The sequence below is a fragment of the Equus asinus genome, chromosome 28 (genome assembly GCF_041296235.1).
Source record: "Equus asinus isolate D_3611 breed Donkey chromosome 28, EquAss-T2T_v2, whole genome shotgun sequence".
In the NCBI taxonomy this organism is placed as follows: domain Eukaryota; kingdom Metazoa; phylum Chordata; class Mammalia; order Perissodactyla; family Equidae; genus Equus; species Equus asinus.
The window spans coordinates 32,348,079-32,373,154 of record NC_091817.1 but is presented as its reverse complement, the minus strand read 5'-3'; the positions used below and the strand labels follow the sequence as shown (position 1 = coordinate 32,373,154).

The following is a 25,076-nucleotide window of genomic DNA, read 5'->3' as shown; positions in this document are numbered from 1 at the left end:
TTCTTTTTTACTTATGTTACCTGGAGTTGATTTTTACTGCTTTTAGCTAAAGAACCTTGAATGATTTATTAATGTTTATTTATTCATCATTCTTTTTTGTTTTTTTTAAGGCAGATTAGTCCTGAGGTAACATCTGCTGCCAATCCACCTCTTTTTGCTGAGGAAGACTGGCCCTGAGCTAACATCCATGCCCATCTTCCTCTACTTTATATGTGGGATGCCTTCGCATCATGGCTTCACAAGCAGTGCCATGTCCGCACCCAGGATCCGAACCGGTGAACCACAGGCCGCCAAAGTGGAACGTGTGCACTTAACTGCTGCACGACAGGGCTGGCTCCTCATCATTCTTTTTCAAGTAAATAAATAACCCTAGAGCAAAAGCCATTAGGTATGATTTCTAAATTCAGATTGTTTTCATTTTTGATGACCAAACTAATTCTCCTATTGCCTAAAAATATAATCGCTCAAGAGCAATTCAGGATTCACCAAGAGACAAAAGATGCTCATGTTGTTATCTTGAAGTGAATATTTTATTGTGATACAATAAGAAATATAAGAGAAACTTACTACAGTTCCTACAATCTCCCCCACCCTAACGCCATTCTAAGTTACTTTTTAAAAAGACTGTTATTTTAGGTCTTCTCTACCTCATTTAACATGGTCTTCTGAATAAAAATCAGCATAGATTTTTATCATTTACTACCTTAAGATTTTCAAAATGCAGAGGAAGTAGGATTTCAATTAGTTTTCAAAATTCCAGGTTATCAAATATATCTTTATAAATAAGGTTCTTCATTTGCCTATACCAAATATATTTCCTTTGGATAATCCTAGTGCTTTTATGAGCCAAAATCAGCATTACTGATTACCTATAATTACATAAACTCGGTAAGATAGTTTCTCATTTTGAGGAAAAGGCTGGAAGCATCATCTTTTGCTTTACTCAATTCAGTAATTTCTTCAACAAAGAATCCTGGGCACTCTTGTTTTTAGAGAGACGTAATAAGAACAACTGAATGTCAATAATTACAAATATGCTAGAAAAATTACTACTGAGACACCTGTAAAATAAACCTTATAGGATTTATGCCTTCTTGGTACATATTTATGTCATTCCCCTCCATTACTAACACAACCATTTTTCCTGTTATGGGCTCCAACAAACCACGCTGAATCAATTTCTACCTATATTTGGGGGAAAAAGCCAAAAACATAAAGTTCCATTTCTCCTCCTATTTGGACCAAGGGAAATAGTCTACAGTTATAGCTGAAACCGTTTAACCACACATTTCCTTCTGTTCTGATAAGTGCTCATTCCCTTCCACATTGTGAATTTAAAACTCCACTGATGTGCACCTAGTCAAACAACTGACTCTGATGACCTCATATTTGACACCTCACAAAACCTAAAACCAATACCCTTCTATACTGCCTGTCTAACTCGACTTACCAGGTCTTCTAATCAAGATTTTCATCTACTCTCTCTAACAGAGGTAGGAGGGTGCCACACAGTGAGTATAACATTTCACCTATCAATATACCTCACTATTTTAAATTCTCATACTAATCATCAAGAGAATTCTTCTCATCTAATAGCAGAGAAAGGTCAACTTCATGATCAGATTCTATATTCTTCATCAATGACATATCTTTTAGAATCAAAGATTCCATAATCTAGCTTATTCATATTAACTTCCATAGTCAAAAAACATTTTCCTTACAAAATTACTAACTTTTTTAAAAGCCCATTTATTATTTCTTTGTAAAAGAAAACCAGGGGCTGGCCCCGTGGCCGAGTGGTTAAGTTCGCGCGCTCCGCTGTAGGCAGCCCAGTGTTTCGTTGGTTCGAATCCTAGGCGCAGACATGGCACTGCTCATCAAACCACGCTGAGGCAGCGTCCCACATGCCACAACTAGAAGGACCCACAACGAAGAATATATGACAATCTACCAGGGGGACTTTGGGGAGAAAAAGGAAAAAATAAAATCTTCAAAAAAATAAGAAAAAGAAAAAGAAAACCACTGATTTGTTTTGGGAAATTCCTAAATGGGTTCACAAAATGGCTATAGTTCTTAATAAAGGCTAGTGCCTGCAGTCAAAACTTAAAAGAACATTTAGATGCTCCTGATGATTTATTTAGATATTCACATTCAAATAAATACAATTTTATGTGCAGATCTTCAAAGTAAATGTAATGAGTTTTCATATATTCATGAGTACTGAACCTCAAAGTACGAAGAAAATAAAATTCTCTTAACAGTTTGCCATTTTGTAATGTAATTTAATAACATCATTTAAACACTAAGATATTTTTCACTGAAAATAATGTCTTATTTTAAATTGTGATAAGAAATGTATTAGAATATGGTTTAGAGATTAAACCCATTGTCTTAGAACAACTAAATGTTTTATACAAAATGGATTCTATAAAGCCTTTAAAATGGGTAAATAGATTCAGCTAATTACACCACCAACAACAAAACAGTCTGCTTATCTTTCCTAAAATAAAATATCAGAATGAGACTTCACAGAAAGTGAAAAGTGACTACAGCCTCATATTTTGTGTTCTTTTGGAAATAAAGAACAATTTTTAATCAACTCCAGATACAAATACCAGTATTTGTGATGTTACATTCAATCCAAATTACACATGCTATCACTTTAACATTCTGTAGCTTTGAATTCCATATGACTATGGCAGTAGAGCTTCAGCAAAAATAGATATGTACCATCAACTGTGGCATATCCATATAATGGAATAATATTTGGTCATAACAAGAATAAAGTATTGATACCTGTTACAACATGGATGAACCTTGAAAACATTATGCTAAGTGGAAGAAGCCAGAAAAAGGCCACGTATTATGATTCCATTTACATGAAATGTCCAGAATAGACAAAGAGAGAGACAGAAAGAAGATGGGTGGTTGCCAGGAGCTGAGGGGAGGGGACAATGAGGAGTGACTGCTAATAGATACAGGATTTCTTTTGGGGGTGATGAAAATTTTTTGGAATTAGAGTGGTGATGGTTGCACAACTCTGTGAATACACTAAAAATTCCTGAATTGCACAGCCTAAAAGGGTGAATTTTATGGTATGTGAATTTTATCTCAATAAATCTATTACAAAAAACATTTGCAGTAATTTTTATCGGTTGCGTAGGTAACATCTATATGCAAATGGAGGTTTTTGAGTCGGCAGTTGCATATGGGATTCTAGCACTCTGAGAAGAGATATGGGCTGATGATATGAATCTGGCAGCCATCAACAAAACAGTGGTATTTAAATCAAGGGGAAGGAAGAGATTCCTCAAGCAATAAGCAGAAGGAGAAAAGATGGGGGCTCAGGAAGAACCAGGAGGAAATCTAACACTTAGATGCTGGGTAGAAGAAAAAACGCCAGCAGAGTAGGCTGTGAACAGCCAGGGAGGAAAGAGGAAACACGTAAGGCACCCAGTGGCTAAAGGTTAAGTTACAGGCCCTCAAGTACAAATTTCCCCTTAGTTAGACACATTAGATACGTAAGTACTATATTATGAGACCTTAGATCACTCATAACTTTTAGCAATGTTTTTATTTAAGGTAGTAGTTCTTAGTCTGGAGTTCAGAAAACCTACAAAAGTTTGAGTTTATGGATAAGTTTAAAGAACAGAAACCTCCTGAAATTCAGTGTAAAAATTATGTTTCTGCCCATTTTCTAAGGAACTCCACTGCTTTCATCACATTCTCTAAGGCATGTGCAAGGCAGAAAGGATTCAATTATGATAGTAAAAACTTCATTCTTCCCCTTCCCTCATAAACACCAAGGTCTTTGTAGCAGAGACCTTGAGAGACGACGAATACTTTCATTTAGTAAAAGAACCAAACTTCTTAAGTAGCTAAATATTAGCTACCCCATGTTTTGAAATGTAAGTGTAAGAGGAAGGGTATGAGAGAACCTAGTCAACTTCTCATTTATCAACCTGTACAAAATGGTTCTACCTCTGAGAGTCTGGACTCTACTTATTCTGAGTATCTAAATTTGGAATAAGCAGTGGCATCCTCAATTGCCCTTTCGTCTACAATATTATATATTTATAGAAGTTCAGTGTTTCCAGCTCCTTGGTAGCTGGGCTGAGAACAGAAACTGAGGGTACAAAGGGATAGCAGAAAGAGTTCCCCTTCTTTGAGTGGTTCTAAAGAAGATAACTTCAAGATAATTAAAACACAATAACTGTAGATTTTCAAACAAAACTCCCATGTACACACCAGTACTGAGCCATAAAATCAAAACACACAGACATCAAGTGTCAAAGCTATTGACAAAAGCAAGAAGCAGATACTTCGCCTTCAAAGAACCCATTTCAATTGGAAAGAATATTTCCCTTCTCTATAGTAAACTGTTAGAACTCAAACAACTTGGGACGCAATTCTATAAACTGAGGTATGAGGTAAACAGTAAGGGAGAACGATCAGTACCCCTTAGGCCCTCAGTAAATTTTTGAATAATGATTAACAGAAAAGCAGAAATTCAATTGGAATTTTAAAATGTCTTTCTGGTACTTCCCTATAATTTCAATTTGAAAAGATCTACCTATTCAACAAATGTTTATTGCCTGTCATTTTGTGCAGGGTATTATCATAAGGACAGTGGGAATATATGACGAATTAAAAAAAGAGTTATGGCTGACTAGCCAAAAAAGTTTACAACACCAGTTAACTTAAAGTCTTTAATGAGGAAGAAGTGAATACATAAAACAAGACCCGTATGAGTTAAAACAGAATCATCCATTACATTTAAGCAGGACTCACTTAACATGCAAGGTTAATGTAATGTACCATTGACAGTAAAATTTTAAGAAGCTGGATCCAGCAGCTTTGCAACCTTCTTTTAAGGACCACAGTTCTAAAAAAGTTGCATATAGATATGACTAGGATATATTATCTGAAGATTATCTACCTGTAAAATCCAAAATATTCAACCGAAAAACCAAGTGACTTAATGAGTTCAATAAAATGGCTGGTTATAAAAACAATAACGGGGCCGGTCCCATGGCCAAGTTATTAAGTTTGTGCACTCTGCTTCAGTGGCCCAGGGTTTTGCTGGTTCAGATCCTGGGTGCAGACATGGCACCACTCATCAGGCCATGCTGAGGCCCACAGAGCACAACCAGAGGCACTCACAACTAGAATATACGACTACGTCCTGGGGGGGCTTTGGAGAGAAGAAGGAAGGGAAAAAAAAGATTGGCAACAGTTGTTAAGCTCAGGTGCCAATCCTTCAAAAGAAAGAACCAATACATAAAAACCAAGAACTTTCCTATATTACAATACTAACTATTTGGAAAATAAAATAAGTCTCTATTTTAAAATAGCAAGAACAGCATCAACTACTAAGAATAAATTTGACAAGAAACATGTAGGCTCTATAAGAAGAAAATACCTAACTTGGAAACAGAAAAAGATTTGAGTAACTAGTGACACATCATGTTCTCCAATGGTAAGACTACACATGCCAATTTATCCCACAGTAATCCTTATTTTAACAAAATTCCAATGAAATCTCAAAATAATGTTTTCCGGAATTTAAGAAATAAGTCTACAGTTTATACAAAAGAATTAGACTATCCAAGAAAATACTAGAAAGTATTGTTCTGCCCTTTCAGATATTAAAACACGTAACAATGCAATCAGTATATATATAGTAGTGCTGTGGCAGTCAGAAACAAATTAATGAAATAAACAAAAAATCCAAAATGAAACCAATTATACAAGGATTTAATAAATGAAAAAGGCAACATTTCAAATCAATGGTAAAAGTATATATATATATTTTTTAAAGATTTTATTTTTTCCTTTTTCTCCCCAAAGCCCCCTGGTACATAGTTGTGTCTTCTTCGTTGTGGGTTCTTCTAGTTGTGGCACGTGGGACGCTGCCTCGGCGTGGTCTGATGAGCAGTGCCATGTCCGCGCCCAGGATTCGAACCAACGAAACACTGGGCCGCCTGCAGCGGAGCACGCGAACTTAACCACTCGGCCACGGGGCCAGCCTCGGTAAAAGTATATTTTATTTAACCAGTATAGATGGGAAAACTGGCTATTTGAAAAAAATGAGTTTGAAACAAAATAAAATGTCCAAAGATTATTTTAAAATGTTCAGTAACAATCAAAGCTACTAAAACAAGATAACTATAACTGTTTCTAAACAAATATAAAAAATACATAAAATTTTAATAATGTCTATGGGAAGAGAAACCAGCTTCTACTACATTGTCAGAGGGAGTGTAAACTGGCTAACAATTCTGGGAAGGCATTTTTTAGAAATAAGTGCGAATTTTCCTTTGACTCAGCATTGTCATGCCTATGAACGTATCCTAAAATTTAATCAAAGATGTACACAAATATTTGATTACAAGGATATTCACGCTTAAGGATTTTTTTTTTTTTAGGAAGATTAGCCCTGAGCTAATATCTGCTGCCAATCCTCCTCTTTTTGCTGAGGAAGATTGGCCCTGAGCTAACAGCTGTGCCCATCTTCCTCATTTTATAGGTGGGACGCCTGCCATGCATGCATGGCTTGATAAAAGCAGTCCGCAGGTCTGTGCCCGGGATCCAAACGGGTAAACCCTGGGCCTCTGAACCAGAGGATGCAAACTTAAGCACTAAGCCACCTGGCCAGCCCCTTAAGGATTTTTTAATAACGGCAAAAGATTAGAAATAACCTAGACGCCCAACATCTTACTGTTGTTCAATGTTAATGAAATCAATAATACATATTAAACATGGTGTCTTTAAACAGAAACACAATAAAACAAGATTATATATTGGTTGAGGAAGATGTTATGACCAGAGGCTTGCAGGAACCTAACTCTGTATTTTCCCCGGAAGCAACTGTTCCGTATTCACTAACAATTTCTTTAGAAGATATGCAGCAATTTTATAGAAGATAACTAACATAACTAATGAGAATTAACTGTAATTATTTTTAAAAGAAATGAGTATTATCACGATGCTTAACCCCAAGACAGCACGGGAAGAGTGAAAACAAAATGTGCTTTGGACTTGTAAAACCTGGCTCAGACTCTTTACATATAAAGCCAGGGCTAAATAATATCTCTTTCATAGGTGATAATAAAAATTAGTTAAGTCAATGTACAGAAAACTTACGAAACATACACAGTACCACCGAAACACTGATTGCTTACACAAACATTTCCACCCAGTTTTACATAGTGATTTCTTTACAAGGAAAGAAGCCATTTTTTCGAGACAAAAGTTGTTCCCATCAATGAATCAGCAGATAAGCAGTAACACTGGGACAGTCTAGGCATCCAGGAAAACAAGATATTGCACTAAGGAAGTATGTATCCTGCCTTTTAGTTGTAATCATTTCTGTAGTCTATTTAACAGATTCCTTTACAAGATACTTAGTTCTGACTCATCCTCCTTTAGCCTCATGCCCTGTTCAGAAACGCACAGTCAGCTGCTGGCCTGCTGGATAATCACTACAGTCATTCAATCTCACTTGCCTCTGAATCATAACTGGGTTGCATCTAAGTGTAAAAAATAGCTTCTTTTATAGGGACTTAATATAATTTACCAACCTACTTCTTACAGTTCAAAAGAGAAATCATAACATGGATTAATACAGAATGTGCCTGTAACTTCACAGATTATATATTATACATAATATACGTATTATTAATACACATACATATTCAATAAATGGACATGTTAACCAAATAGAGAAATCCATCCTAAAATTCACATGGAATCTCAAGGGACCCTGAATAGCCAAAACAATCTTGCAAAAGAACAAAACTTGAGGACTCACACATCCCAATTTCAAAATTTATTTCAAAGTTACAGTAACCAAAACAGTGTAGTATTGGCATAAAGACAAACAGATAGACCAATGGAACAGAACAGAAAGCCCAGAAATAAACCCTCACATATATGGTCAAATGATTTTTGACAAGGGTGCCAAGACCATTCAATGGGGAAAGGACAGTCTTTTCAACAAAGGTGCTGGGAAAATGGATATCCACATGCAAAAGAATGCAGCTGGACCCTTACCTAACACCATACACAAAAACTAAAAATGGATCAAAGACCTAAATGGAAGACCTAAAACTATAAAACTCTTAGAAGCAAACATAGGATAAAAGCTTCATGACACTGGATTTGGCAGTGATTTCTTACAGATGACACCAAAGGCATAGGTAACAACAACAAAAAAGACAAATTAGACTTCATGAAAATTTTTAAATTTTATCCATCAAAAGACAGTAACAACAGAGCAAAAATGCAACCCACAGCATAGGAGAAAATATTTTCAAATCATATATCTGTTAAGGGATTAATATCTAAAATTAATATAGAGAATTCTTAAAACTCAACAACAAAAAACTCAATTCAAAAATGGGCAAAGGACTTGAATAAACCTTTCTCCAAAGATGATATACAAATGGCCAATAAGCACATGAGAAGAGGCTCAACATCACTAATCATTAGGGAAATGCAAATCAAAACTACAATGAGATACCACTTCGCATTCATTAGGATGGCTACTATGAGAAAAACAGAAAACAACAAGTGTTGGCAAGGATGAGAAATTGGAACCCTTGTGCATTTCCGGTAGGAAAGTAAAACGAGCACACTTGCTGTGGAAAACAGTATGGCGGGTTCCTCAAAAAATTAAAAAAAGGCGCCAGCCTGGGGCCATAGTAGTTAAGTTCATGGGCTCTGCTTCTGCAGCCTGGGGTTCACAGGTTTGGATCCCAGGTGCGGACCTAGGCACTGCTCATCAAGCCATGCTGTGGCAGCATCCCACACACAAAATAGAGGAAGACTGGTACAGATGTTAGCCCAGTGACAGTCTTCCTCAAGCAAAAAGAGGAAGGCTGGCAACAGATGTTAGCTCAGGGCCAATCTTCCTCACACACAAACACACAAAACAAAAAACAACCCCACCACCAGATCCAGCAATTCCACTTTGGCATATATACCCAAAAGAAACGAAGGCAGGGTCTCAAAGACATTTCTCATATACCCATGTTCACACAGCTAGCAAGTGGTAAAAACTAGCATCCAGAACTCCTGACTCTACATATTTACCTACACCACAGTTGCATTCATTAATTGCATATTAATGTTTTCTAAGTATTTCAGGGTATGTAAAAATAGATCATTTCCTTAAAGAATAAATAGACTGGATGGTCAACTTCACAGTTAAATCCATAGCATCTAGAACAATAAATATTGCGAACTCTTTTAAATGACTTCAGAACATATCATATGAACACTTCTCCTCCCCCCTAAAAATAGATAGCTTACTAGTTCTTCAACTTCATTCTCTGAATTAATGTAAACAATACATGTTTAGGAGATTCCTGAAAGCGGTGCAATTTCAAGTGAAAAGTGTACAAAATTAAATTATAAAACTCTTTTTAATTAACACCAATAAAAAGTAATGAAATAAGAGGCAGATGCTGTTTATTGTAATCCATTATCTGAGTCAACTCTGTAAGAATTACTTTTGAAAATATTACAGCTGACTTTACCAAATTATTAACATAATATTAACACAAAAGAATTATGTGTAGTTTTCCAGCAGCTCCACCATCATCACAAACATTATTTGCACTACAAATTAGAAAAACAATTCAAGTAAAGTTAAAGGTTAAAAGGAAAAAGATGAAGGTTAAAGGCTGATTTGAAGTCATCAAAATGAGGGTCTAAGAAGATCATATTAAAATATTAATAGTTATTCACTCTAGTGTGAAGAGTAACTTGGTCAGCCAAAACAATATAAGGCTTTGGAAGGTGGTATGTGGATTTTCTGGCAACTTACCTAATGATTATTTATTAGCAACAGTGTGGTATACAGCAAAGAACAGACTGGGATAAAAAAGACCTGGATCTGAATCTTGGTTCTGCCTAGGACATGACTTTTGAAGGTTTATTTAGCCTCTTTGGGCCTCCATTTCCTCAGCTGTAAAATCAAGATACCACCAAATGTGTTCTAAAATCAAATAAAGGACTTCCCTATATAGTGCATGATTAAGAGTATTTAGTGATAATGTACATCATCTGGCACAGTGCCAGGGGGGTGGTGATCACCATAAAAACTGGTTTGCAGATTGTCAAAACGCATTTAAAAATGGCCCAATGTTCTGGAATTAGAGATGAAGGTTATAATGTGAATATATTAAAAATCACCAAATTGTACACTTTAAAATGGGTAAGATGGTGAATTTTGTTTCAATTTTTTAAAATGGCCCAGAAATGTTCTGCATAGCAAAAGCACAGTAAGCCAGGACTGAAGAGCTGGCATGAATAAGCAACCCTTAAACAATTTAGAGGGTTCTCCCAAAGGCTCATTATTTAAAACAATATTCTGCAAGTCCAGACACTTACTAGAAATTATCATTTAATATGGGTAAAATATTTTGTTTGTTTGAAAAACATGTAAATTCTCCTAATGGAAATGCTTAAGTCACATGTTCCTATGCTACCCTTTTGTTTTAATCTGAAGATTAACCTGCGTTTACATCAGAAGTTTTAAAAGACAAAATGGATAAGGATTGGTTGTATATGTAGAAAAAAGGTTTTTACCCATAAAAACAACCATTCCCAGACTCAGATCATTCCTTCTTAAGATACAAAGTACAGCACAGCATCTGAGTCCTAAAAGCACAGTTATACTGCCAAAAGGCAAATTTTAAGTGTTATTTTAAATTCTTGGTTCCTAAATACACATCAACTTGAGAAGGCTCAGCCTGAAGTGAAAAGCTCATGATAAATAACAATTTTCAAATGTTTACATTGTATACTTTCATAAAATAAGGTAACAATAATTAAACTCCCTACCATAACACTGTCTATAACAAGAACATGTTAACTAGTCTGTGGCTTCTAATCCTCTGTAGAAAACTAAGTATCAAAGAAATAAAGTCTAGGAGCCTGCTCAAGCTAAAGAGTGTTAAAACTTCCATATGTTTTCTTAGCAGTAAAATGGAGATCATAAAAGTATCAGTGTATGTTATCTATGTATCAATTAAAATAGCACCTTGCACATAGCCAGTGCTACAGAACTGTTTGCTATTATTATTCTAAATCTTAAACGAGGAAATAAAAATACACAGTAGACAAGAGAGTCTCATCTACTGCGAGGTCGTTAATAAACTCCTCCTGCTCCTCCCAAAATGCCTTTACTAGAATGCCTAAACTTTTCTGTATGAGAGAAAAAGATTTTTCATATGATTGCCACCTGTACAGGATGACTATTGTTTCCTAGATTAATTTGCAAAGGTTTCCTAGAAGGATGGATATTGCATCTGTGCTCAGTAAGTACATCCATGTCCATATTTCTCATCTTTTTATTTTAAAACTTAACACTGATAATCACTTTGTTGCTTCTTTCTATATACAAAGGTAAATACTTATTTCTAATTTTTCTATTCTTTCATGGTTAATAACAGTAAGATCAGAAAGATTTTTTTCAATGTCAGATAAAAAAGTATCCAACAATTACTAACAAGATGTGTAGAAAATTCAAAGATAAAAAAGTAAATGCTATCAGATAGAAAATTTCATTTTTGTTTTAAAATTTAAATATTCACAGAAAAAAAGTTGACAAAATAATAAAATATTAACAATGGTTTTCTAAGCGGTAGGTTATGGACGATTTTGATATCTTTTCTAAAAGTGTATTTTCCAAATTTTTCTAATTTTTTTGTCAGGAAAAAAGTTATTTTAAAAACACTACATTGAAACAACATAGATGAACATTAAAGACATTATGCTAAGTGAAATAAACTAGTCACAGCAGGACAAATACTAAATATTTTCACAAAAGAAGGTAATAATAATTAAACTCCCTACCATATCACTGTCTTTAACAAGAAAATATTAGCTAACAGCTAACTGGACTAGACTAGCTAAATAAGACTAGTTAACATGTTCTAGTCTAAGTAGAATGGTGGCTGCCCGGGGTTGGGGGCAGGAGGGAATGGTGAGTTAATGTTTAATGGGTATGGAGTTTTAGTTTGGGAAAAGGAAAAAAGTTCTGGAGATGGATGGTGGTGATGGTTGCACAACAATGTGAATATACTTAATGGTACTGAACTGCATAGTTAAAAATAGTTAAAACGGTAAATTTTATATTATGTATATTTTACCACAATAAAAAAAACCAAAACATGGGCCAGCCCGGTGGCGCAGGGGTTAAGTGTGCAAGTTCCACTTCAGCAGCCCGGGATTCACCGGTTTGGATCCTGGGTGCAGACATGGCACTGCTTGGCAAGCCATGATGTGGTAGACGTCCCACATACAGAGTAGAGGAAGATGGGCATGGATGTTAGCTCAGGACCAGTCTTCCTCAGCAAAAAGAGGAGGATTGGCAGCAGTTAGCTCAGGGCTAATCTTCCTTAAAAAAAAAAAATACATACCTATATATATATATATATATATATGGTCAGGAAGTAGAAGGAAGGAGGGGAAGAATAAAGGATGTTCCTCTCAGACATTATTTCTGTCTACTCTAACTTAGAATATATATATAATTCAGATAAGGCCAAGACTGAAATTTTACCTTTACACTGAAAAGTAAATCCAGGCAAATAGTATAATTCAAGAGAAGGGAAAAGAGAATATACAATCTTCATATACTTCAGAGGTACATTTATATGCAAATTAATGTAACCCCAACTGGAAGGTACTATAACATCCTAATTTTTAAACACTCTAATTTATTCATGAAGTCAGTAACTCTTCCTCTTGGATTTAAAAATAATTGAAATAGGGGGCCGGCCTCGTGGCCGAGTGGTTAAGCTCATACACTCGCCTTCAGCGGCCCAGGGTTTCACTGGTTTGGATCCTGGGCACAGACATGGTACCACTCATCAGGCCATGTTGAGGCCGCGTCCCATATGCCACAACTAGAAGGACCCACAACTAAAACATACAAATATGTACTGGGGGGATTTGGAGAGAAAAAGCAAAAAAAAGAAGGAAAGATTGGCAACAGTTGTTAGCTCAGGTGCCAATCTTTAAGAAACAAAGAAAAAATAATAATAATTGAAATAAAACCTTTTCTTTAAAAATACAAGCCTAGGACGTTCACTTCTAAGCTTTACGATTCAGTTATTAAAATATAATAGCATACTTAAAACATATTTTTAAAAACCAGATTACTTATTTCAATGCACTAAACGGTCAATAACTAAGTACTGGAAAATCCGCTTCATATTTTAGTTGAATTAAAATACTTAAAATCTAGATCTGACAAGCTCAATTTCTCTTAGGGGAAATCGCATTCCAAAGCTTTACCACATATATCTTTTATTTGGAATGACTGGGTTGTCTACCGAGGAAAAGAAACTTGTTGAGCTTGAACAGGAATGCCTCAAAGCTAACATCAAGGAATCCTCTAAACCCTGCCAAACCGTGGATGGTACATAAACAGACACAATATTTATTTTGGGACAAAGTTCCTACAAGCAAGTAAGCAAAATGCTCCAGAAGAAGCAGAGTCACAAACCTTTGGAGAAGCCATTTAAAACAAGAGTCTGCCCTCATTCATTAAATCAAATGCTGTTAAATTTTGCTTTGCTATTTCATGCTCATAGAAATGAATAATAAAAGATTTTTAAGCATAAAAGTTCAGAAAGAAAAAAATAAAACACAATTTATCAAAAATTTTAAAAAGTACCTACTCCAATGACATACATTTCGTAAATACTTCTCGACGTATGCTATTAATGTTATGTGACTACCAATTACAATTGTTAAGTTATAAACAGGAATGTAGCAACAGTAAAAGAGTTTAACCTCTCTCCTTCTGAGGCCAATGTAGTAAAACTAGATAATACATTCAATTTCCATAGAAAAAAGTGATAAACAGTAGCACTGTAAAGTTCATTTTTTTCAGTTTATAAATTATTGTTCATATCCTCTATTCTATACTCAAAAACTAGGATCATGTAGTAAGCATATACAATCATTAATTCAAAATCCCAATGAGGCTTTATGAAACACAGAATGCAGGCAAAAACCATTAATCTGACCACTCAAGACTAATAACTTATGGTCAACCATAATCATTTGCATTTGTTTGAAATAAAAAGTAATTGGAAATTGGTCCTACAAGGAAAGACCAAAGGAATTGGAGTTGCTTGGTCTAGAAAAATGTAAAGTAAGAACTATTTAAATTCTGATCAGTTCTTTCCTTGTCTTCTGACACCTAAATTAGAGGAAAACAGTTTAGATTAAGAAAGATTTAAGAACATTTTGGCTGTCAGGGTTTCTAATACACCAGGATGGACCACTTGGGAAAGACGTGGTGTTTCAACATTGTGTAGCTACCTGAAGTGAAGCTGACCTAAGGCAAGCTACAGCACTAAACCTCCCTGATTAAGTTATCTATAATCTCAGTCTACAAAACCATTAAATAGCCTAATTTTGGATAGGGCTTTAATTTAAAAGGCATTTTCACATATTCTGGTACCTCATTTAATCCTCACATGAGGTATATGAATAGGGTAGACATTCTGATTCCCATTTATAGGTAAGGAAAATAGTTATGATTTTCTCTTGACTCAAATCCAAAGCTCTTTCCACTACACTGTATTATTTTAAACCTCTTCTGAGACAGACCCTTATTGAGAGCCAATGTAGACAGCTCACCAGACACCTGGGTGCAAAAGTTTCAAATATATTTGAAAGACAGATTATAAAATTGTGTGTTCTGACTTGGTCTTACATAAAGTACCTATTTATGGTCAGTTATTCATTAACAGACCTTCCTTACTGAAGACTCTTGGTTTGAAAATATTCCTACAAACACAAAACCAGAATGAACGAATAAAAGGATTGATTTCGCTAAGCCCATTTTCTTATGATCTAAAGCCATACTTCAAATCAAAGAGAATATGGAGCTTCTGTTTCCTATTAGCATTCTAATATTTTCAGATTCACTAAATTTAAGTGAATATTGTGGTAGCCAGCCACCAAAATGGTCCCAATGAAACCAGCCTCCTGGTATTCACACCCATGTGCATGAATAAATTCTCCTTGCTTCCTCTTGAGTGTGGGCTAGACAGTGACTTGCTTCTAGTGAACAGAATAAGACACGAGGGATCGGAGGATAGATCACAAAAAGCAGGGTGACTTTATTCTTTTTCTCTCTATGGAGAGGTACACATGACTAGGAACTAAAGTCACCTACCAACAGTCACACGAATGAGCTCAGAAGTAGATCCTTCAGCAGGAGTTAAGTCTTCAAAGACTGCACAGCCCCAGCTCTTAGCCAGAACCATCCAGCCAAGCCACTCTCAGATTCCTGTGAAACAGCATGAGGGAACTTTTGGGGTTGACGGAAACATATCTTAATTATCTTGATATCTTGTGGGTGGTGTTTACATGGGTGCATACATTTGTTAACTCAAATTATACACTTAAAATGGGTGCATATTACTGAATGCAAACTTCATTTCAATAAAGTCGATTCTTTTTTAAAGGCCACTGAACTCTGCAGATAAGCACACAAATGGTCACTTATGAAAAAGTAGTGCCATAATTTAAGAAGTTAAGGGTGGGTTGTGAGAAAATAGAAGCTTCAGTAACAAGCTACCATTGCAAATTCACATGTCCTAAACTGCTCCTCAAAATTACTCCACCCACAGCCTTTCCTATCTCAGATGACAGCAATCCCATACTCCCAGCTGCTCTGGCCAAAACAGTTGGAGTCCTTCTTGACTCTCACACCCCAAATCCAATCCATAAGCAAATTCTGTTGGCTCTATCTCCAAATACATTCAGACTATGAGCACTCTCACCACCTCCACTGCTACCACTCTAGCCTCTTGCCAAGATTACTCAATAACTAAACTGGTCTCCCTGCTTCACTCTCATCCCCTATAACTTATTGTTAACCTAGTAGCTAGAGTGATCCTTTCAAAACCTGAGGCGGATCACATCATTCATCTGCTCTAAAACCTGAAACTAATCTCCATTTCACTTAGAATAAAAGTCCATGTTGTTACAAAGGCCTACTATGGTCACATAAACTGACTCCTTGTTATCTCCCTGACCTCATCTCCTATTACTCTCCTTCTTACTCAGTCCACTTAAGCCACACTGGCATGCTTGCTGTTTATCAAACACACAGTGCCTGCTCCCACTTCCAGGACCTTTACATTGGCTGTCTCCCCTGTGTGGGACATCTTTCGCCCAATACCTCCATGGCTCATCATTCCCCAGCTTCCTTGAGGCCTCTGCTCAAATGACCTTCTTTATCCAGACCACCCTATTTAAACTTGCAAACATTCCTGCTCATTGATCACCCTTATTCTACTCTACTTTTCCTTTTTTCCAGAGCAATTACCACTTCGTAACATATTATATGCTTATTTATTATGTATATTGTCTACTCCTCCACTCTTTCTACAAAACAACCTCCAGGGCAGGATCTTTGTTTTGTTCACTGATATACCTCAAGTACCTAGGACAGTGCTCAGTACACATAACAGGTGTTCAACAAATACCTTCTGAATCAATTTTTGAATAACTGTGTCAGATACCGGGCTAAGCACTTTACCTATCACTCAATCACAAGAGTAACCCTGGGAAGTATGCATGAACTTCATTTTACGGTTGAGAACTATAAAGGTTAAAAACCTTGCCTAAAGTTACACAGCAGTAAATGAAGCCAGGAGTTAATTCAATTATGCCCAACTCTGAAGCCTTAACCACTAGTTTTCTCAAAGCTGGGTGTGACTGGGAAGAGAAGTAAGCTGCTTCAGGAGGTAACTAGGTTGACAAACTGGGGAAGAAAAGACACTGATTTGCAATCCAATATAAGGAGCAGAGGAAAATAATTAACATTTGAAGAAATTCCTTCAATTTTTCTTTGCCTCTAGCCGTAGTCCTGTCCGGAAAGAAATAAAGGCTAATGGTTATCAAAACAGAGACCATAAAAAAGGAGAAAGAGAAATAAGAGACGCCCCAGCCTGACGTCCATGGATGAAAACAGTCAGAACCGTTTCTCTAAATTCACTAGCATACTTGATCCCAGTGGTAGAGAGCAATATACTAGCAGATTTTTTTTTTTTGCCTTAAAATGTTTTTTTCTTCTAGATCCTATTGCTGTAATACAGGTGTTGACAAAATAATTTTTGAGAAATACAGGATCTATTCGTAAACATTCACAGATTTAAATCTGAAGGAAAGATACTGACTTCTGCCAGTGTTACCATTCTGAAACACAGCCACACTCATTTGTTTACATATTGTCTATGGCTCCTTTCACACTATTACAGCAGAGCTGAGTAGTTGCAACAGACACCATATGCCTGCAAAACTGAAAATATTTAATAACTGGCCATTTACAGAAAAACACCTTCCAAAACAACTATTAGGGCTGGCAAGGTGGCACAGCAGTTAAGTTCGCACATTCTGCTTCGGTGGCCCCGGGGTTGCCTGTTTGGATCCTGGGTGCGGACCTATGCATCTCTTGGCAAGCCATGCTGTGGCAGGTGTCCCACATATAAAGTAGAGGAAGATGGGCACAGATGTTAGCTCAGGGCCAGTCTTCCTCAGCAAAAAGAGGAGGATTGGCAGCAGATGTTAGCTCAGGGCTAATCTTCCTCAAAAAGATAAATTAAAACTATTAATAAAATGCAAGTTTCCTGACAGCTTTCATCAGTTCTATCACTTTCCCTGATGTATTTGAAAACATATCCTCTAGATACTACAATAAACCATCCAACATTTTTGTTATTGTTGGTCATATAACTACAAACATCTCAATGGTTTAAGTCCAAGGATAATGTGGTCTTCAATCTAGCACACAGATATCATAAAATTAATTCAAACAAACATACTTTCTAGTAGAGTTAAGATCCATTTATTAGTGATTAAATACTGGAAGACTTCAGTAACACTGGGATGTCAATTCTGAAACCTTAAAATAGTTTAGCTTAAAGTTGACAGGAAAGGAATTTTTTGGTTTATGTCTGTAGTACATGAGCTACCATGTTAAACAAACTTCACAAGTGTTTTGAACAAGGAAAAAACCGATTTCTTCCTTTAGTCACACATACATGCACCAAACAGACAAAAAAACAATAATCCTACAATGACTTCCCAACTTCTCCCTTACAAGTAAGAATTCGCAAATAGTAAAATCTGGTACATTTGCTTTTAATCTTCCAAGCAAACAAGCTAATACATAGGAAAGCAAATTACCTACTTATTATTACTCATTTTTTAAATTCTGTAACTTATTTTCCCTCTCCCTTTCCAGAGATTAGTCACCCAAAAAAGATCAAACCTTATTTCATAAAATTAAAGGAAACAAAAAACTCTTTATTGTATATACACAAAATCAGAAATCCTTTTCCTAACAGAGGCTAATACGAAAACCTTTTAAGTCTCTCCAAGGAAGACTTTGATGTTTCTTATGTTTTGCAAATAAAGTGATAGGTTATGCTATTCGTGACAACACTTAGAAAAGTAATTTAGCAAGTTGATAAAAACAGGTACGGATACACTACAAAGGAAACAGGAGAAATATTGAGCATAAAATGACATCAAAAAAATTTTTTTCTTTAAATGTTCTTCAAGAGTCACTTTCATATTAAAAGACGAACCAAACAGATATTATTCATTAAAATTTCACCAAATCATATAATACATTTAACTTAGATTTTAATAGGACTCTCAGCTTAAACATGTCCATCCGCATTTTTTATATCTTCAATCTGAACTTCCAATATAAACATTTTAAGGCATCTATTTGTTTTCCCAGCTGTTCCTCAAAACAAAAAAATTATTTCCAAGTTAAAGTTTCCACATTGTTTCTCTCAAAATTAAATTTGATATATTAACAGAAGTAGAAAGTTATCCATTAGCTATTTTTAAATATTATTAAATTTTAAGCTTAGAGCACCTTTTCCCATTTTTCTTTTAACTTCATTTTTTTACAGCACTGTAATCACGTTAGTGAAACAAAAAACTTCTTGTCAACACTTTTAAAGGAATTAAGTTTTGAATGTTACAAATAAGAAAGCACACTACTCTCTTTAAAGGCTAGAACTTTCTGTGGTGAACGCTGTATACATGAAATTAGTAAAGCAATGATATAAAAAATTTGACAGTGATTTTTTAAAAATTGTATTACATCCTTATAATACGAAAACCAATCTGACCATATGCCTGTATGATCAGACCTGTGATCTCTTTATTATAATGTAAATCATCAGATAATCTCTAACAATTCATAGTATTTCAAACTGCAAAGAAACGTTTCCTACCTTGCCTGCTTCTCTTTCTAAGTCGACATACTCCCGGCTAGGTGTTTGCCGCTGTTCTCCCTGCCAGCTGGCCGGAAAAAACTGGAGAGACAGATTGGTTCCTGTGGCCACAAAAGCCTTTTAGAAAAATCAATACAAACAGGATCAGGAGCAAGACATTACATAAATTATGCAGGCAGTCATTTATTTTTACATCAGTTTCTGTCTTAAGCCAGGCAGCATCGAGAATACTTAAAAGTAAAAAACATGCACTCATCATTTTTCTTAAGTATTAAGTTACAAACATCTGATTCCATTTTGAGGACATTTGCCATTGGCTGCTTAAATATAAAATCAGACATGGAATCAATACTTTCTTTCAGGTCATTTCTTGCTGACGTTAGGATCACACATTGCTAATGTCTATCCAGAACCAACATCCTTGAATTAAAAAACTTATATTTTTAAATGTGAAAATCACTCAAGATCTAACCATTTTAAATTTTAAGCATATCACAAAGTTGTATAAATGAGACATTTTAATTTTCCTTGCTCAAGGAAACGCTATGTTCTAAAAGCCCACATTAAAAATGCAACGGGACTGTATCTCTTCTGATAAACCATTCATTAGCACGTGATGTGACAGCACTTCTCATCTCTCTTAAAACCTTGGGTGATTTAAAAAAAACATGCATTTTCAAAAATTTGACTTTAGGAGGACTAGATCTGACTATAACAAGAATAGTCATTTAATATTTATAAAAGATGTGGATGGCACAGCTTAACAGACAATCTAAAAGCATTTCAATAAAGTGTCATTCTGTGTAGCCTGTGAGCAATTTAACTATTTCTCCCAAGGAGAAAAAGGAAATAACACTGTCCCTCTTCCCAAGGGAAATTCAGAAAGAAAGAAATAAGTAAAAAGCATTTTGAAAAAAACACATTTTTCATCATCTAATTGTAAACTCTTCTTTGTTGAAATGAGAGAACGTTTTGTTTTATTTTACTAATTAAAGTTCTAAAGCATAATTTGTTTCCAAGCATACAGTCTTCAGCTGAAAGCAAGGGGTTCATATTTTGGGCAATCTGGTTAAAGCCATTAGCTGATTCAGCTATCCACTAGTTCCCCTGATGAAGAACAGCTTAGATTCTTTAGAGGTAAAAATTTATATTTTCTATTTCTATTACTGGTACTATAGGTACAATTGTCAACCTAACTGCTAAATCTCTATAGAGAGACGTCTTGGATGGTATTTCCCTAATCAACTAGGGTATCCTTTCTTGTGGTAAATATTTTATATGAATAGAGACTGAACAAATGTCAATATTAACCTTTAAAAAAAAAAATCTTTCCCCACTACTAGCATAAGATTAAAAAACAATCAATTGAAGTGAAATGAATCAACAGTTCAAATGGAAAGCAGACTGTGGGAGGCAAACTGCTTAGGCTGTATGACCTGAGGCAAGTTACTTAACTCTGTACCTCAGTTTCCTCATAAATTAATATTTGCAAAGTGCTTAGAACAGTACCAAGTAAACACTGTGTATTTGCTGAATAATGTAAGAGAAATAATTTTGAGCTAGATAGGAGAGCTAACTTTTTCAGCCCCAGAGAATGAAATTCTCAGAGCAGAATGGGTGGCAGGTAAGAGATTCAGCCCATGAATGAATGCCCTGCGTCAAAATCCCCCAGGCATGTTTCTTCAGCAGTCACCTAGTAACAAATCCTTCTGCCCCCAGTGTACCCCATATCAGCTCTGTGCTAAGGAAAGACAGTCTACAGATCTTATTACCTCACCTCCTGTCTGAAGACCAACCTCAGAAGAGATTTCCTGCTTCATCACTTTACGTCCATTATCTCATCAAGATCCCTCTCTGAGACAGGAGAAGTGGTCAAAACAGATCATTCTAGAATAGCATTTCCCAAATTTATTTGACCACAGAACTCTTCTTCTAATGGAATACCTACACATACATAAGAGTTGGGAAAATTCTGTTTGAAAACATAAAAATGCTACACTGTTATCATTGTCTATATTTAAGATTTCCAGGTTGCCCTGACTATATTTCAGAGGTTTCATAAATGATAAACTAGCACATCTTGTGTCAATCCAACATACCTTTTATCCTTCCATCTTCGGGATTAAAAATATACAGTTTTTACTGCTCTTACAATAGAGTCACCATATCTGCCACAAGTATTTTTTCTTTTATCAATCATTAGTGTTGAAGATGTCTCCAACACTCTTACTACAATAAGAACTTACATGAGGAATAAGTCAGATTTTACCAAATAGATTCTACCCCTCACCCAGAATCACTTTTATTCAAGCTACGATAAGGAGTCTGGGTAACTTTTATAGTTAAGAGGAGATAAGCATCACAGTTCTTAAGTTGTTTCACATCTAAATACAAAATAAATTTTTAATTAACCTCACTGATACATTAAGGAGACATTCAAAATAAAAGGAATAAAAAGAGAGGGAAAAAAGGGTTGGGAATAGTTTTGGGAACTAGGTATATTTTTATGGTATATAGCTGCTGTCAAAATAGAGGCAAAAGAATGCCTTTCCACACCTATTTTCCACAACCAAATAAGTAAAAGCCATTTCCTGTTCATAAGTCAAAAGATAAATTTTAGGCATTAAATTAAGTAACCTCTAAATTCAATTAATCAAGACCTATGATGCAAAAGGCATTGTACAAAGTACCTGCATAGATGGGGGTATATTAATGAATATACCACAGAAGTAATGTGGTCTCCGCCCTCTAGGAGCCAAGAATCTCATAATTTAAATGTGGACAACACTGAATTAAAGGGGGGAAACTAGAGAGAGAGAGAAATGGGAAATTCCTTCCCAAATATAAAGAGTTACATTATTCAACAAATTAAGACACGTATACAAGCTTAGCTGCAACTCTTACACAGAACTCAATCTACCCTCTTTAACTTTTAATACCTGTCAGATATTAAGAACTTATTAAAATTTGTAGGATCAGATATTTAGAAGAAGAGAAGGCCTAGAATATGTGTCTGATTTATCCCTGGAAAGAAATTTATGACAAATACAAGCAACCTCTAATACTGCTATATTACAGCAATATTATAGTACTGAACAGCAATTCAGATATACTGTGGGTTAAATTATACTCCCAATTCATAATTACATGCAGTAAAGTCTGATATGACAGAGAGACCCTAATAGCTGTGCTTCACCAGATTTCCAAAAAAACCCTTGGCTTTAAAAAATCGTGACAGCACTTCGTATCTTATCTTTTACACTTACATCAATTACCTCCAGGAAATCCACTGGTGAGGCATACCACCTACCTTTTGCAAAAGGAAACCGAGGCAAAGGATGATATAATCACAGGACCAACTAATGATTCCTCTACCACTCAGTGCCAAAACCAAAAAGTATTTGTCTTACACAGTTTCATCACATAACTATTACAACTACTTAGGAAGCCTGACGTGGGCTAAAAGCTGGAGATTTCCTTTCATTAACAGGCAATAATTACCCAATATTCTACAGCTCCTAACAAATTTAGCCAGTATCTTCTCATTATCTGTAATACAAATCTAAAAAGACTTCGTTTTAAATATCGAAATATTCTTTAAAAATAAATCTGATTTCGGTGATGAAAAGGGAGACCTTTGTGGTATGTGAACTGTATCTCAATAAAAATAAACAGATTCTCTATAAAGGAGGTGGGAGAAGTAAACGTTCCAATATGTCTTCCCATTGTTAACCCAAATTCAAACTGCACTGCAGCTCCAAGTCTCTGCAAATGCAATGGGCCCAAGTCACAGAGCAGATAACTGGATCCCATTATACAGGACTTCAACTTTTTTTTCTTTTAATTAATAATCAGTCTTTCTTCAGTTTCTTCCTACTCACTCTCTCACTTCTTCATTCCCTCATCAGCACCTCCAACAGGACAAATCAAAAGGAGCGAGGATGTTTTTTCAACATCAGGTTTGGTGTGGGCGAAGCACCAAACCCACCACCTCAAACACGGCCTCAAGATCAACTGCGGATTTCGCAGATCCATGCAATTCTTTAGGAACTGAAGCACCAAACGGGATATGTTTTTTAAGGTTTGAAAAAAGACGATAATGGCTTCTTTCTGATTCTCCTGAGGCTTAACATTCTAAGAAAAGAAGACGGAACGTTCTTTAGGGCTTTTTCCCCCCTCCATTAGGACAACAGATAACTGGCGGAAAGACTGACCCTCAGCCACACCGGGAGTGCGAGAGCCTCACGTATAGATTTACCAACAAATCCAGCGTCTAAGAAACGAACTACCGCCCAGGAATCAGATCCCTGAACGAAGCCCAATTCTTTTTCCGAAAGGGTGTTTTCTTCCTACAAATAGCCTGACCCCTTAATCAGTGTCACAGCCTAGCCAATGACCCTTCCCTGCTGAGCTGGGCTCGGGCTGGCGTCCCACCCGCCGCGTCTGGGGAAGAGACCCACCCGGAGGGGCCACGGGGCAGCGTCTCCGCGAGAGGACGCGGCCCGCCAGCGTCTGGTTTCGCATTTTGAATCCCGAGTAGGAAGTGAGACGGCGCCCGCTCAGTTCCGGGAGCCGCGGCGCCGTCCGGAACCGGCCTGGGCCGCGGCGGCCCCCGCGCAACAAGTGCCCCGCGCGCCCCCGCCCCGCCGACTTACGATTTCCGAGCGGCCGTCGCGGCAGGCGTTCTGGAAGCGCGCCTGGCGCTCCTCGTGGGGCCGGTCCCTGAAGCCCGTGTACTTAATCTGCAAGGCAGAGACGGCCCGAAATCAGGAGCCAAATCCGCGGCGCCGCCCGCCCCGCGCCGCGCCGATAAGGGCAACTGGAGTCCGCGGGCAGGCGGCCGCCCGGGCGAGATTGCCCCTCCGCGGGCGCGCCGGGGCCGGGCTGGGGGCCGCGCCGCCCAAACTTTTCTCCGCCCGGGCCCACTCCGGGCGCGCCGCGGCCTCCGCGCCGCCCGCCTCACCTCACACTCGCGGCTCAGCTTCCTGAAGAACTCCTCGTTCTCGAACTTGCTTCTCTGGTCGGGCACGACGCGCGGCATCTTCCCGCCCTGAGGCCGCGCCGGCCGGCCGGGCTCGGGGCTTGCGCGGGCACCCGCTGGCCGGCTCCGCGCTGACCGACTGACCGCCCACCCGCGGCGCCCTGACCCTCGCTTCCCTTTGTTTCAGGTGCCCGCCCGCGTGGGCTCCTGCGCCCGGGAGTCTGAGGTGCCGCCGCCTGCTCGAGCCCAGCCCACGCCGCCGCCGCCGCCGCCGCCTCAGCCGTTGCCTACCGCCCGCGCGGACCCAGCACTCGCCGCCCCCGGCCGCCGCCGCCGCCGCCACTTCCTCTCGCCGCCCACCTCGCGAGCCCGCCCGCCCCGCCCCCGTCGGCCCCACCCCTCCTCCTCGCGCGCCCGCCCGCCCGAAACTCCGGCAAACAAAACGCACCATTCACAACTCCGCGACCCGCGCCGCGCATGCGCCTCCCGCCCGCTTGCGGGGCTGCTGGGCTTCGGCGAACCCGAGCTCCTGCCGCGGCGCCGCTCCCTTCCCCTGGCCGCCCGCGGGCCGCTCAGTGTGGAACCACTCTGTGGCGATCTGCCCGGTCCTTGGAGACAGGGGGCGGCCCCCGCAGGTCCTTTCTTTCGGCTGTCTGGAACTTTGGGGCTCCCCAGCTGCTCAGAGTAACCCCAAATTGTCACCTCTATGCAGTGAAACTTAGATCTTTTGAGGACTTTGCTTCCCAAAACCTGCGGGAAGCGGTGTAGGCTGTACACATCAAAGACTGAAGATGGAAACG

General features: G+C 37.8%; 1 protein-coding gene across 2 annotated transcripts in view; it reads right to left on the bottom strand.

Moving 5' to 3' along the window:
* Positions 1-24,608, bottom strand: part of CBFB (core-binding factor subunit beta) — a 50,428-nt gene extending 25,820 nt beyond the window's left edge. For both annotated transcript variants that reach the window (XM_044761071.2, XM_044761069.2), the window contains exons 1-3: positions 24,259-24,608; positions 23,951-24,037; positions 19,296-19,412 (exon numbers count right to left, since the gene is read on the bottom strand). In XM_044761071.2, coding sequence (XP_044617006.1) covers positions 19,296-19,412; positions 23,951-24,037; positions 24,259-24,336 — 282 coding nt within the window. In that variant the 5' untranslated portion in view covers positions 24,337-24,608. The remainder of the gene's footprint in view (positions 1-19,295; positions 19,413-23,950; positions 24,038-24,258) is intronic.
* Positions 24,609-25,076: the final 468 nt, after the last annotated feature.